This window comes from Polyodon spathula, chromosome 7 (genome assembly GCF_017654505.1).
Source record: "Polyodon spathula isolate WHYD16114869_AA chromosome 7, ASM1765450v1, whole genome shotgun sequence".
Lineage (NCBI taxonomy): Eukaryota > Metazoa > Chordata > Actinopteri > Acipenseriformes > Polyodontidae > Polyodon > Polyodon spathula.
In genome coordinates this window covers 14186572-14202962 of record NC_054540.1, presented here as the reverse complement: position 1 = coordinate 14202962, position 16391 = coordinate 14186572, and the positions used below count along the sequence as shown (strand labels likewise).

Sequence of the window (16391 nt, the reverse complement as noted above, 5' to 3'; positions counted from 1 at the left end):
TTTTCAATAGCGCCCTTATGTGTGAGATACTTTTCACTCCTACAGTACCTGACAAACGCAGCATTTAAATACAACTGATAATTATTCATATATTCTGCTGCTGGGTCTACATAAGACTTCTCTGTATACAATTGTATTTAATGTGCCTTCATTACTGTGCATAACATGGAATCCTGTGCTGTTTGCACTACAGGGAACTTAAATTAGCGTTCATTACGAGGATGAATGTCATTTCATTATAAACCAAGCCTTCTACTCTTTCTCAAAATGCACAGTATAGTGATTACAGTAAAAAATTCAGTTTGAAGAGTTAAAGGTTAAACCTGTTTGGATTGCTATAGCTAATACACCAAAATACTTTACCTCTATTAAAAAGCAATCAGTATACCATGCAAGTTAGAGAGTAATTCAATGCAGAATATATTAATTACACTAAAATATTGAGACATTACACAAGAAAGACATATTGTGGCTATTCTGTACCCTAGCATTACACTGGGCAGAAAGTCAGTTTAGACAACAGAGAACCAGAAAACATGAGTAATTTTAATAAAAGGAGAAAGATTAATATAATGAGACCTGGGCAATGGATCTTAAAGGGTAAGTAGCAGGGTTCTGAAAAATATAGCATTATATGTCCTCACGTGTTGCTACAACTGTTAATGTAACTAAATAACGCACCTGTAATTTTGTTTTTTATTGTTAACATGCTGACAAGTTTTTACACTTATAACTTTAAAGTCTGTTTCAAAGCTCTATTCAAAATGTCCGCTCTAGTGCATTGGGGTTTGAGATCTGTCCTCTAACTCACTGCAAGACGATTGATTTATAAAACAGAAAGCAAGCACAACAAGAAGTGCTCTGACTTTTCTGTTCCGTACCACATAATGGATCGTTATTGCTGTCTTACCTGTTTTGACAATGCGGGCAATAATCCTTACACTATCAGTGCACTAGAGTGGCCATTTTGAAAGGATCTTTGAAACAGACTTTAATGTTTTAAGTGTGAAAACTTGTCAGGATGTTAAAAATGAAAAGAAAAATTACAGGTACATTGTAGCAACACATTTCTTTGGAACTTTGTTACTTATTCTTTGAACAAATCATTCAAATCATTAAGGAGACTTTGAGAAAACAAACATTTCTAATAGTGTGTGTGTGTGAGCCTTTAGTGTGCTTTTGTCTTTAAAACTAAAATAACAGGCTTGCTCCTAATATTTCAATTGTGGCGGTATTTTGAAATGTTTTGTGCAGTGGTACAAAACCAACACCACTGTCCCCTTTTAATTCAACACAGAAAGTTCACATTTGGTCAGTGCCATGGTAACTATACTCAGAATGCCTTTGTAAGCCTGAGTGAGTAATTGTGATGTGGGTCAGACCCAAGTCCCAGTGTTTACCTGAACAATAATATCTATCTAAAGCTTTTTCCCCCATTGAAGAATTCCGCATATGAGCTCATTTGACAGACGTTTTACTTAAAACTACTGTCAATTCTGAGTTATTCACATTGATTGTTCTGAAATGTATGTAAGTCAAACAGTATTAGCTTTCAAATAATAGTATTACAACACTTCTATGTGCATTTATTCAGTTACAGAAGTCCTTTATCTCTTTTTTAAATGTGTAATGGTTACAATATAAAGCAGAACATATCCGCTCTTCCCCAGGGTTAATGACCATAAGATGGTTGTTCAGCCTTGACAGTGTAAATTAGTTCTTCCATATTAATGCAGTTAGGCTATATCTCATAATAATTGCTCCTATACTGCAGTACCATTCTCACAATTTCATTTCCCAATGTAAGAATATACAGCACTTTTCAATTACAAAAAAGAACTGAAAATCTTACTTAATTAAATGTTTATTTTGCGAATGAGATCCGAGATCAAAATGGCCCGAAACGGCATATCAGCTTAATCAGTAGTATTGATTTTCAATAAAATAGATCAAACATGGTCACAATCAATATATGCACTAATGCATTAATATAATATTAATCAATTATCCAATATTCTCTTTACTGCTAAAATCAACTGACCCTGTGTGTGCACGCGATTTCTCTTAAAATAAAGCATGATCTGTGTTTATGATAAGAAAGACAGCGATAAACTGTACCTTATTTGCAATAATACAGATTCCTGGATATTTCCTAGATTCAGCATTTTATTTTTTTAATATATAAAAGGAACATCTCATTACTTACAAAAGCGTTTTTTCTGTATCATTTTTTTAGACATTCTGTGCTGTAGGCTTTAATGAAAAAAGTATATTTGAAGTAATAATTTGCATTTCTTATCAAGGGGTACCATAAACCGAAGGAATATTACATTGCTTGCTTTAATCTGTTGGTCTGCTCACTGCGATATCAGAGTCGGTCGTGGTGATACAATATATATATATATATATATAGTATATATATATATATATATATATATATATATATATATATATATATATATACATATATATATATACACATATATATATATATATATACACATACACACACACACACACACAGTCTGGCTGTGAAGAATGTGAGCTTTACATCACAGTACATGCTGTTTTGTTTTACGTTCATTGTGTCAGGTCAATGGGTTCAATTACTTTTGAGATAAGCCTTTTACTCATGTTAGCTGACAACATCACTGTCTGTGCTTCTTTCTGGATCACTGCAATGCACCTACAGTATGTAATAACCTCTGTTGAACCTACCAGATCCATAGACAATCATAGGAGGCTGCTGCTTCATCAGTCTTTGCAAGCCTCTACTAAACAGAGTATAGCAGTCTGGATATCGCCTACTGATGCTATAGCGGATGGTTCAGTATACTATATCTAATTTATATATATAATATATATATATATATATATATATATAATATAGAGAGAGAGAGAGAGAGAGAGAGAGAGAGAGAGAGAGGAGAGAGAGAGAGAGAGCGTCTCTCGCCCTCGAAAGCCTCTCTCTCTCCTACTTCAGTACCTCTCTTTACTAGGATTCACAGTGTTTACTTCTTCTCACAGCTCATTTAGGAGATCAGAGAGAGAGAGAGTAATAAACTTCAGTACAGCTTTTACAGAGGAAGTAACAGGAAATTAACAGTGTTAACTGCTTCATCACAGCTCATTTATAGCATCAGGTTAACACTGTAGGGATTAATGTAGAGTTAAGGGGGGGCGGTATTATGATCTGCTTTTATTTAGGTCATTAAGTTGACCCATAAAAATGTTCATTGTCAACTATCGCAGACTTAAATGTGAATATCCTTGATTGATGTATTAGAAATGGCAATAAAATGCTGCCCGTCAAAGAACACAACTATATTGGAAGGTTGCTTTAAAAGAAAACTGCTCCAATAAATGTTACTACTTCTTAAAATAAATAAATAACAATCGAGTAAATACTTTTTTCCCCTGCTATCTGATATTCATATGTAGGCCTAATATGCCATTGGCACACAGTTGCAAAACTAATCTTAAATGCAGCACAAGAAGGAATTCCATTGGATCAGAGGAGATTTTATTTGCTTTGATTCACATGTTGTTGGACAAAACCTCCCGGCTCGCCGACCCTCAGCACAGCTGTGGAACTCTCTTCCGTATTTCCGCACATCAAAAAACACAGCTTAAAAAAAAAAAAAAATGCAAGGTTCATCTATACATCTTACTGAAAGGGTAACCTTTAGTTATTTTTGACTTTCACAGGATTTGTTATCAAAGGATAAAATAAAGTACAAAGTGTGCCGAAACAAAGTTTCCGGTTTGATAGGTTCACTTCTACATCAAGACTTAAATATTATTGAGTCGCTCCCGACCACCCAGTTATCCCCTGGACTTTTTCCCCGTGAAGATCTAAAACTCATAAACTCTAGACGATCCACACCACACCAAGACCCACTTTTTATAGCGTGAAGACGTCAACTATAAAACTCTAGAAAGGACAGGGTAATCTCGTAACCTCGTATGTAAACGCTTGGATTTATTTATATATATATTATATATATATATATATATATATATATATATATATATATATATATATATATATTATATTATATATATATATATATATATAATATATATGCGTGTACACGGTGTATATATACACACACACGCTCACACGCACACGCACACGCACACACATATATATATATTCATTTAGAACCGAGTTATTTTTCCTTTAAATTAGCCATAAGCTGCCTAGTTAATATTTAAATTAAAATGTTTTGCTCAATTAAAATTCACACCAACCCAGTCTTCTCTTTTATAAGCCTTTTCTTATCAGCAGCTGCTTAAACTTCTCAAGGTTATAGGCAGGAACCAATTTTAAAATGTATTCCAACAGAACTGATTAAAATTAACATATGGTTATAGTAATAAAAAATTGGCACAGAAAATCAGGTTAGGAAAAGAAGGATTCATTTTTATCATTTTTTTTTTTTTTTCTGATTAATAAATCCAATATGCTTATAATTGAATTACATTGTCAATAAATATCCACCCAGACATTCTGGAATATAATCTACTACTTTAACAGCAGCAGATTCAGTCTGTGAAAAAAAAAAAAAGATTTACTGTAATGATAACCCTGCATTCATTTAATCTGTAGTACCTTATATAAGGAGGCTAACCGTGTTAACTATTGCATTCCTGTGCTTTTTGGTAGTTGTATTAATATTTACAAGTCAATTATGCAAATCGCAAGGTATAAGTGTATTAAGCACCCATGATTAAATCCATGTAAGTTTATTACATAGTATAATGTAATAGCCTTTTTTGTATAATTTTTTTGTATAATAACACATTATAATCTAACAGTATATTCCTAAAACACCTTAGGCAATAATATAAATATATAACAATAAATATATAACAATAAAGCCTCAGTTATGGTATTTGATTAAATGCAAGACAGTTCAGATAATATAAAAGAAAAATGCATTTCACTGAGCACAGATCTATTGGTTGTCTTCAGAATTACATACTTCATTATATTAGTATTTCATTATATTAACTCAATGTTGTATTTATAGCCAGATCTATTGTCCTTTAAACTGGGGGCTCAGGCAACAAACACTTATGGTATTTCAATGTCCTCTAAGCACCTCACAATGTTCCCCCTTCATAAATAAGGACTATCTGCACCACCTGTTCCAAAGTGCATTGGCCAGTCTACTCATCCGGTAACCATTGATCTTTGTTAATCAAGCCATTATTAATAAAACAATGAGAATCTGCATGTTTTGGCTCAAAGTATAACTTAAAAAAAAAAAAAAAAGGCCTCATTTACAAGGGTCCACGTGAATAACTTTACTGTAAAACAGGAGATCTGTAAGTAATGGTTTATACCTGGTTTCGTACACACCAAGTTTGGAATCATCGACGGATGTTTTGCTCTTATTGTATTTACAATATACAATTAATACATACATCAATGAACCAGATTTACCCATTGAGCCGAGGCCTCATTTACAAGGGGGTCCTCTTAGACAATAAAACAATTACAAATACAAGCAACACAATAAATACATGTGTGGTTCAAACTTAGTCAGCTGCCTACAAAAAAGAATAACATAAATAAAGCGCATCTATATGTTAATGTGGACTAAAGGTAAAACAATGGCAAGAGGCTCCAAGCAATACCCAAATACGATCTTTAGAGTCAGAACAGGAGAGACTGTCAAATTCCATCTTCACTATACGTAAAAGAGTTCAACATTCAGATGCTCTTCTTCACCTGCTTGTTAAACATTAGCTGTGGGTAATGGATCAGTGGATAACCTGGTAAAACCAATTACTGGCATAAGATTAGTTTGCTTTAAAAACAGCATCACTTCAGGCTCAATCCCATACTGTATCAGTGAAACCGTGTGCGAGAATGTCATGAGGTCATCAAATAAAGATTAACCTTAAATGCTGCAGCTAATGTAATAATTCCAGCCCCCTCTGGTTATAGACCATGAAAGGGCTTACACAACAGCCTTACCCTTCGAACAGTTATTAGTCTAGTCTAGACTTAGAAAAGCTAATGGGAATGATATTAAAGGGGAATCACCTGTATGGTAAATATTTGCAGCTGCGATTCAATAACAAGCCCCAATGGCTTACACCTTGTTCATTATTTAAAAATGTAAACCTTGTTCACTCTTTACAAATTTCCCCTGGGATTATAAACCAGCAGTCGGCAAGCACAAATAAGAAAATAATGAAGCTTAAAATATGAAAACTGATAATTAGAGTATATGTTACTGCACAAGCAAACAGCATGAATTAGGATTACAAAACACCCAATAATAATAATAATAATAATAATAATAATAATAATAATAATAATAATAATATTCCAAAATATATTTGATGTATAGCTCATTATTGAAAAAATGCACAATTACCAAATCAAGCACTACTGGCCTAGACTGCACTGCTTGTAAAGGGTTACAACACCAGCAAGTCTCTTGAGAAATATTAACCACGCAGTTACAAAGCCTGGCAAAGGACGTCACTAAATATTGCATCGCACCCAGAACATCAATCATCCTAAAATCCACAAAGGGCAAACTGGCAGGAGATACTTTAAACTAACATGGCAACATTAAAATCCCATTTTATCAGGCCACCAAATCTTATATGTTGCCACAGAAACACATTTTTTGCTGTTATAGATGTTTTACTTTTTTCAACTCTCTTTTACTGTCTGTACAAACATTTAAGTGGAGAATAAATTCCTTTATATAAATAAAGATCATTGTGTAATTTGAAATTAATTTTGTTCTAAATTTAAGGTTCAAGTTTATCACCTTTCAAAATGTCACATCTTACATATTGAATAACAAAAAACAAAACAAAAAAGGTATATTTTAAAAATGTAGTATGTACTTTTGAATACAGTGCAATCATATCCAAGGCTCCTTTTGAGGCAATGTGTTATTTAATTGTTTATTTAATATTTAAAAAAAGAAAAGAAAACCAGATAGCCCTGCTAGCAAGGTTACAACTAGATTTTATTTATTACCTAGTTATTTTCCTTTTGAAAAGACCCTTTTCTCCCCTCTCACAAAGTCAACTGTAAATACAGGCAGCCATAAATAATTCATGCATCGAGGCTCCCAATGCCAAAAAAGAAAAATAAATAACCTTTCCCACTAACTCTTCAAGTCATTCTATCAACAACTGTGTGCCTCCCTATGCTTAATAGGGATGTTTCTGGGCAAACAAAAGCTCCTTGAGACTCTCCATTCACAGAACTATGCTTGAATCCCCCCATTCTTTCAAAATCACCAAGCACAACCAAAATAGCAATAATTTATTTTTAACCTACCTTCATTCTCATTGGAGAAAGAAGTCCTTCCATTTTGGCTTCTTTTTCATATTAGTCCCGATGGGTGTCCGGGTTTGGTTTTATCTGTTTGGTTAATGAAGTACAGTGTAAGACTGCGCCTATGTGTTGTCTTCTTCACGGGAGGGAGTAACGCAATTATTGAAGCAATCAGAGATTTTCGAACAGAGGTCAGTGGTTCTTGTACGAAGAAGGAAGGTCCGAACCGTGTGTGTTTTGTCCAACCTTGCTACCGTGTGTGTATGTCGTCTTAATAAAATTCAGGATGGACACAGAGAAGTTTAAGTTCGTCAGGTAAAAATTGTACAAACACGCCCACAAGTCACTGTTTCTAGGTACACCAGAGAGTCGTCTCGTTATAAAACCCTTGAGTAAATTGTCGTGTTATAACCAAGTCGCTCCTGGGGGAGGCACTTTTCCATGCCACTCTTTTCCTGACGTGAATGTACTTCCACAGAATGTGTTGTTACACACACAGAACCTGCTTAACTTGAATCCTGTGTGCAGCTATAGACACACGACTCCTGGTGGAGCCTTCTTCTATGCCTCTCTCTGCAAATTCTGCCCCCAGCTATGTTTGTTCCCTGTTCAGTGACAAATGATCCCAGTCTTTACGCAGCTCATTCAACAGCAAGTGTTCTCTCGTCCAAGCCCTGTGATCAGGTCACAAAGGATGCACTAGAAGGTGATTATCAGGCACAATTATTTTTTTTTATTAAGAACATGAAGGAGACTTTTGCTCAAAGCAACCACATATGACTCAGTGTCCCCAACCTTGTATTGTTTCTTCACACCCAAGTTTTACAATGCTATATTTTTTTCTCTTGAAACATTATAATCCATATAACTCATTCCTGAAATAATAAATCAAAAACAAAAAACAAACCTGCAGAAAGTAAAGGAATAGCACTTCCTTCACAACAATAATTTACACAATATGTAATTGGCTGTAAAAGCATTCATTTCCCTTTAACAGTGTCGTCTACAGTACTGTAAAGTCCAAGTGTATGACTATTAGGCAAAATCCTCTTACATCTCATTCCAGTCAACATAGGGAAATAAAAACATAGCTGAATATTTAATACACAACATATACAGGTATAAATAGCAGATCAGTTCTGCTGTTCTATTTCTGTAGCATAAATCTGGTACATTATATGATAAAATATTCTACTCTCTGAGCGATACTATGCAGATTTTTGAGAACAGCTGTCACAGAACGCAAAGATATCCCAAGGAGACTTCACTGTAGCTTATCCTCTGAATTTTTTTTTTAACCAGGTCCTGTTTTAACAGAGAAATTTCCATATGTCAGAGGTACTTCTCATACAGTCGACCTACCAATAACAAACACATGCTGTAGGTTTAGGCTCATAATTTATTCTATAGAGGCAAGGTTGTAAAAAGATATAAAAAGCTCTGTGGATTTCAGTTATTCTGAGAAGGATGCCTAGCAATGTGATTCAGGCTTTCTTTAAAATGTTCTTCCACTTGCTAGAGATGGCCTCTCTAGTACAATCCACCATGGAAATCATGATGCTGTCAAGATCCATATTATAACCGCACTGCATGTCCCCTTGCCTCACCTTATTAATTTCAGTCTTCTCTCACCCCCATAGCACTTAGAATTTAGGCAGCAATTTTGTTTCCGAAGATGTCCACTGGGGGAAACCCCATGCTAGCATTTGAAACCATACATGTTAAAACAAATACACAGCTGAGTCTGGTTTTGAAACACAACCGCTTCTTGAATTGAGGGAAAAAACGGCAGAATATATGAAGGCAGTGAAAGAAACATTAGCAAGGATGTTCAGACTGTGCCATGCTCCCTCATTCCTTCCACTCCTAACTATAAATTGGTGCCATGTATCGGTATATATTATTATTCATACTGTTAGTACAACATCAAATAATGTGATTTTAACTACTTTTACTTACATTTTAACAGTACAGCCTTTTGTGTTTTTATTATGTTGAACAAACAATATGGTTTACTGTGTGTGGGTGTAACACTGTGTAAAGAGTAGGTCACGTACAAGCAGAATTTTAATTTTATAAGTGGCGGAAAGTTACATAACTGCAATAAAAAAATACTGTGTGTGTGTGACTTTCTGCTCATTGTTTTCTGATAAATTGTTTTGGCAATAAAATGAATTGCTTTGTTAATTCTTTTGGGGTACACAGAAATACATTTAGTAAATACATTTTAGTGTTGATTTATTCTAATATTCCATACAATTTAATGTGGTATGAGGTTTCTTTACTGTAGTAATGTGCAATATCATACATTTTAGCTTGAATATTTGTTCAAACATGACAACACCGACGTTCCTTCCACCAGTAATGTGTTTATGCAATATTTTCAGCTCTAAGAGCACGACCTTGTTTTTTCAAAGAGGACCTAACCTCATGCTGTGGTGAGGCTGTGAAGCTTCTTCTGGGAATTCAGTCAGGGCACCAAGGTCAACACCCGTGCTATAGTCTGACAAGTGCCATGGGAGCTTTAATGACCAGAAAGGGTCTGTCATGTGAATGAGATTTGAAAATAAAGATCCCATCTGCTTTCAGTTTGTTAAAGACACCATGGTGTGTTAAAGTATACATGCTTTTCACTTATTTTATAACAAACAGAACAGCAAATGGTGTTTTACTGCTGGGAGGTGACACTGCACTGTGGTAACACTTTATCTTTGCATCCCCCCCCCCCCCCCCCCCCCCCCCCCCAAAGTTTCAAAGGTTAAGTTAAGATTGTGAAAGTACCAGCAATGACTTATATCCACCATTTTGCAAATTAGGACAACAAGATCAGCTGCAGAACATAGCATCCACATGACCATCAAAAACAGCAGCTACACAAAAGGCAGCATCAGACTGTTGCTATGGTAACATCAGTACAAAGTGCATAGCAACATCCATTATGAAAACATTTGAACTCATTAGTCGCCTTAGTAACACTGCTGACAGCGTAGGTTTTAAATGTTGTAGTTTTTCCCTCTTCGCAGATGTTTTTTTTTTTTTTTTAAATTCTTAATATCTCTGGTTTTCATATGTATGAATGTTTTAGCATATTTCCCCAAGGAGCAAGTATAAGACTAGCAATAGCTTATACATAACCATGTATTTAACTGTGTAATGTACCTATACTTTTCAGGATCAAGTACAGATTATAGTTAATCAGTAGATTGCATTTAACAACACAGTTGTTCAGTTTAATATATTTTTTAGGACCGGTAGAGAGCTCTACTCACTAAAAGCACACCTTGGCATTTGTTTTTGAGCGTGTCTAGGCTATTGGTAGGTTGCTATAGAAACTCTTTTGTTGTGGTTCAGGGGGGCTGTTCACCTCCAGAAAGCTTTTTTTTCATGCAGTTTGTTTTATAATACTATTTATTGTTAGAGTCCCTTTGCTTGGAGCAACACCTACTGGAATGGGTAGAGCTGGGACATAAACATGACTGCTTCTACATTCTGAATTGGCAAAGTATAGAGGCAAGAAGTGATATTATACTCCATGGATGTTTACTAGATAAGCCGAATTTGTTAATGTTAAGTTTACAACCCAGTTCATATACAGATATGCGACAACACAAACATATAATCAGTTTCATGCTGGACTACGCAAAATAAGAATTGAACAAAAATGCAAAGGGATCAATAAGAATTGTCACCTCACTGAGGAATTCCAACATTCTAACACACTAACACACTCAGACAGCCATGAGCACTCATTTCGAACATTAGATGGAAATAGGTAGAGACACAATATTGGTCAGTGAGCATCTTTGATTAATGGTATGAGAATTCCTAAATGCTGTTTTTTTTAGGGTTGCTGTAGTAGAATTCACAATTGCAGATTTAGCTGGAAGTGTTTTCAAAGAAGTCGTTCAGCATGGCCTGTGATAAAGTGTGTTTTTGACAGTGGTTTCAAGCAGTACAAACATATTTGTGTCAGCAGAGCAAAAACATCTGTAATTAAAAAAATAATAAAAACACCAATTCTGCTGACAGTAAAATTAAAAATAATTGGTTTACCTCATGTGGAGCATTTTGTTAACTAGCACTGCAGCAACACTTTTGTTCCAAATGACCTACATCTGCATTTTATGGATGCTGCCTAAATTGCAGTACATAAGATTCAATGTGCTCATTCACAGCTAAAGCAAACACAGGCTTAAATTCTGGAGAAAAAAAAATAAAGATGCTGGAACAGTAATGAAACTTGAGAACAAATAATTGACATGTTTTCTTGCATGTTATCACAAGTCATGTTGTCAATGAGCAAGTGAGGGTCAAAGAAAATAAGGTTTGAAAGGGAGCCTTTTTCAAACTTGTTAGACAATAATTCCTGTGTTCTCTAACGAACCTTGGATCTTCAATTGTGAAGCTGTGTGTTTTGTGTTTTATTTCTGGATAATAAAGGCCTTGGCAGAGTCTCTGAAAACCAACACATGCTGCTCTACAGCATTTACAGAAAACTGCAGAAATCGAAGAGAGCAGAGAGATTCTGCAGCATTCAGATAACCCAGTCATTTGACAAATCAAATATATCAAACATGAAGACCCTGCACTGCAGAATAATTGACTTCCCCAGAAGAGAATGCGAAGCAACGGCTGACAGGACACACATAATTTATTTTGAACAACTTTGGGAAATACCTCTAGTTTCAATCTTTTGACAAAACTATTGGATTCTTAAAGAATGCAAAACACTCACCAAATATATGGCATTTATTAAAATGTTTTAATGCCTTATCCCTAGACTGCACTTAATTGAACAATCTGCATGACTGTCAATTAACACACAGGTACATGGAAGGATACATGTGGCAGAGCAGAGCTCTGCCCTTTATAAATTAGCAGGGATGGGGTTAAATTCCCCTACCTGCTTGGGTTTATTGTGTTCAGGTGGCTGGGGTTGATTAGAGTAATTAAAGATCAATCAGCACCCAGCCACCTGACATAAAAGGAGGCCTCAGCTTCCCATTAGGGAGAGAAGGGAGTTGAGGAAGCAAGTTGCCGTTGCCGTTGCCGTTGCCGTTGCCTTTCCAGTGAAGGCATTGCCCAGCATGGAAACCTTTATTTTTGTAAGTCTTGTTCTGTGTCTTTCTATTTGAGCTTAAATACCTTTGTTTTGGCCCTTGTGCCCTTTTATTTTGTGTATTTGTAATAAGTATTTCTTTGAAATGCAGTCTGTCTCTGGGCCTCTATTCACTTGCCAGCCTGTCACAATACATTAAACTTTTTTTTTTCAAAATATCAAATGTGTGTATCTCTAATTCCCAGGACTTTATAAATTTGTATTATGCATAGAACCTTTTAAAAACAACAAAAAAATGAGCTATAAACATTCCATCTTGGTAAACACTATTTTCCAGCTTCAAAATGTTTATAAATAAATATTTATACTACCCTGTAATTCAAAGATATCCCATGTTTAGTGGCTGCAGGACTGTATGTACCTGTACCTGTGGTGTAGCAATGCCAAAATTATACCATAAGGTTTGATTTGTATCTAATTCTGCCCTACAGTTGCTGAAATGTCCTTACTTAAGCCTATTTTATTTTGGTTCTGGAGAAAGTATTGAAATATGCCTTGTCTTAAATCTGTTATGGATTATACTATGTAGCCTTCACTGTTCATTGTTACTCTGTCTGTCTGTACTGAATGATTATTCTCAGGTACTCAAATTATCAGCTACCTACAGTAGGCATATTGAAGCTTTATAAACATTGCCAACACTTAGAACTTGCCTGCAGGCACACTTGTGCCTGACCATAAGAATGAAACTTAATTAATCATCCAAATGGTTTTCAAAGGGCTACCCACAAAGTTAAGTGTGCTTGGAGGATCCCCATAGCACAATTTAGTGTTATATTTTATTTTAAATCATTTTGTACATCAATCACTCACTAAAATGTAGGCATTCTAAGTGTGAGGAAGAATTGTTAGTGGTAAAGGTAAAATATGCTTGACAATGTTTTTTGCCAGGCAGACAGTAACAGGGAAAAATGAATATTCCTGTACTGTGCAGTATTAGAACATTAGAAAGTTTACAAACAAAAGGATGCCATTCAGCCCAACTTGCTCATTTGGTTATTAGTAGCCTATTGATTTCAGAATCAACATTACTGGGCAGCTGGTTCCAGACTCCCAGAATTATCTATGTAAAAAGTGCCTGCTATTGTGTTCTGAATGCTCCATTGTCTAATCTCCATTTATGATCCCTGGTCCTTGTTTCTTTTTTTCAGTTGGAAAATGTCCCTTGGGTCAACATTGTCAATACCTTTTAGAATTTTGAATGCTTGAATCAGGTTGCTGTATTGTCTTTGTTCAAGACTGAAGATTCAATTCTTTTAGCCTGAATGCATATGACATGCCTTTAAACCAGGAATAATTCTGGTTACTTTTCTTTGCACTATTCCTAGAGCAGCAATATCCTTTTTGTAGCGAGGTGACCAGAACTGAACACAATATTCTAGATGAGTTATTACTAATGCATTATAAAGTTTTAATGTTACTTCCCTTGATTTGAATTCAACACTTTTCGCTATATATCCGAACAACTTGTTGGCCTTTTTCATAGCTTTCCCCACATTGTCTAGATGAAGGCAAATCTAAGTCAGCATAAACTCCTAGGTCTTTGTCAGATTCCTTCCGTATCTTCCATATGGCATTTATAATGCACATTTTTATTGCCTTACAATTTTCTGTATTAAATGTTGTTTGCCATGTGTCTGCCCAGTTTTGAATGCTGTCAGATCATTTTGAATGACCTTTGCTGCTGCAACAGTGTTTGCCACCCCTTCTATTTTTGTGTAGATTTAACAAATGTTCTTATTATACCAGAATCTAAATCATTAATGTAGATTAGGAATAGTAGAGGACCTAATATTGATTCCTGTGGTACTCCACTGGTTACGTCACTCCATTTTGAAGTTTATCCTCTATTAAGTACTTTCTGTTTTCTACGTGTAAACCACTCTCTAATCCATACGCAGGCATTCCCTTGAATCCCTACTGTGTTTAGTTTGAGAATTTATCTTTTGTCATCTCCGTGAGCACAGATGTTTCATTCTATTGGAAAACAAAGCAGCATCAATAGCAGTCACATCACCTCCTCTGATCTGACGTGACAGCTATCGATGATGAGCAGTGAACCTCTGTTTGAGAAGAGGGTTGACCCTAAGAATTATAAACGCTGTCACTTTATTTCAACTTCTGTACTACCTGAAGATTGTATTGCCCATCTTAAAGTAACAGTAAGTGAAGAACATACTTACATACTCAGCCAATGAACATACTTACACAGCCTACCCACTTCCATTGTATTTGTTTTAGGTACAGCAATTACATGTTATCAAAATAAAGTGAATAAACATACAAATAGTAATATTAAATATGAGAAAACTAAACTACCAAATACAAGTCAAAAGGGTACCAGGCATGCAGTATGTTACAGTCATTATGGTAAACCAATATTTGACCAGATGACTACAGATTTTATGCAGGGTCAAATCATTCTGGTCACTTGACCAAAAACCCTTAAAAATACCTGTTTTTTCACACACATATACCTTCCTAATATTGAGTTGCACCCCCTTTTGCCCTCAAAACAGCCTCAATTCTTCAGGGAAGGGACTCTACAAGGTGTTGAAAGCGTTCCACAGGGATGCTGGCCCATGCTGACTCCAATGCTTCCCACAGTTGAGTCAAGTTGGCTGGTAGTGGATCTCTACTCTGAATAGCTCGTTCCATTTCATCCCACAGATGCTCAATTGGATTGAGATCTGATGACTGGGAAGGCCACAGCAGTAAGCTGAATTCACTGTCATGTTCGTGGAACCATTCCTGGACAATCCTAGCTTTGGGGCATGGGGCATTATCCTGCTGAAAAAATCCATTAGCAGATTGATACACTGCTGCCAGGAAGGGATGCACCTGATTGGCAATGATGTTCAGATATCTTGTGGCATTCAAACGTTGTTCCACTTTTATCAAGGGGCTCAATGTGTGCCATGAAAACACATTCTACATCATCACACCACCACCACCAGCCTGCCATGTTGCCATGCGGCTTGATGGATGCATGTACTCATGTGGTTTTCTCCATACCTTAGTTCTCCTATCAGCGTGAAACAGCAGGAACCGGGCTTCATCAGACCAGGCAATGTTTTTCCAATCCTCCAGTGTTTTCGTTCCTTAGCCCACAGCAACCACAGTTTCTTGTGTTTTGCTGAAAGAAGTGTAACGCTGTCAGGTTGTTGGCTGCCATACCCCATTCATGCCAAGGTACAACACGTTGTGCATTCTTTTATGCGTCTTTCGGCACCAATGTTGTACTGGACTGTCAGTTGACTAACTGTAGCCCATCTGTTGCTCTGCACAATTTGTGTCAGCCTCTTTTGGTCTCTTTCATCAATGAACCATTTTTGACCTCTGTCCTGCTGTTGGCCAGACAGATGGGTGGTGGACCATCCTTGATACACACGGGAAACTGTTGAGCGTGAAAAACCTAGCAGCATTGCAATTCTTGACACTCTCAAACCGGTGCGCCTGCCACCTACTACCATACCCCGTTCAAATGCACTTAAATCTTTAACCTGTCTCCCCTTCATCTACACTGATTGAAGTGGATCTAACAGGTTACATCAATAAAGGATCATAGCTTTTACAGGGATTAACCACGTCAGTCTAGTTCATGGAAAGAGCAGGTGTTCCTAATGTTTTGTACACTCAGTGTGTGTGTGTGTATATATATATATATATATATATATATATACTATATATATATAATATATTAATATATATATATATATATATATACTGAATTAAGTGCAACAGTCAGGGATGTCAACAGTTCATGACTAAACAGGAAAATAAGACTCTTAACAGGGTGGGCATGCTGACACATGACTAATATTGTAAGGTATTGCACTCCACACAAAAAAATGAATAGCTACGACACTAGTGATAACAGATGCAACAAAGGTTTTCTGCCAAGGGCCTGGCAAGTCTACTTATGAACTAGTCGACTGTAGGTCTACTGCCAAA

At 35.9% G+C, this 16391-nt stretch overlaps 1 protein-coding gene across 1 annotated transcript in view; it reads right to left on the bottom strand.

Annotated features, from left to right (window-relative positions):
* Nucleotides 1-7364, bottom strand: part of LOC121318204 (FERM domain-containing protein 4A) — a 138349-nt gene extending 130985 nt beyond the window's left edge. Inside the window, exon 1 of the mRNA XM_041254634.1 lies at nt 7322-7364. Coding sequence (XP_041110568.1) covers nt 7322-7354 — 33 coding nt within the window. The 5' untranslated portion in view covers nt 7355-7364. The remainder of the gene's footprint in view (nt 1-7321) is intronic.
* Between the last annotated feature and the right edge of the window lie 9027 nt (nt 7365-16391).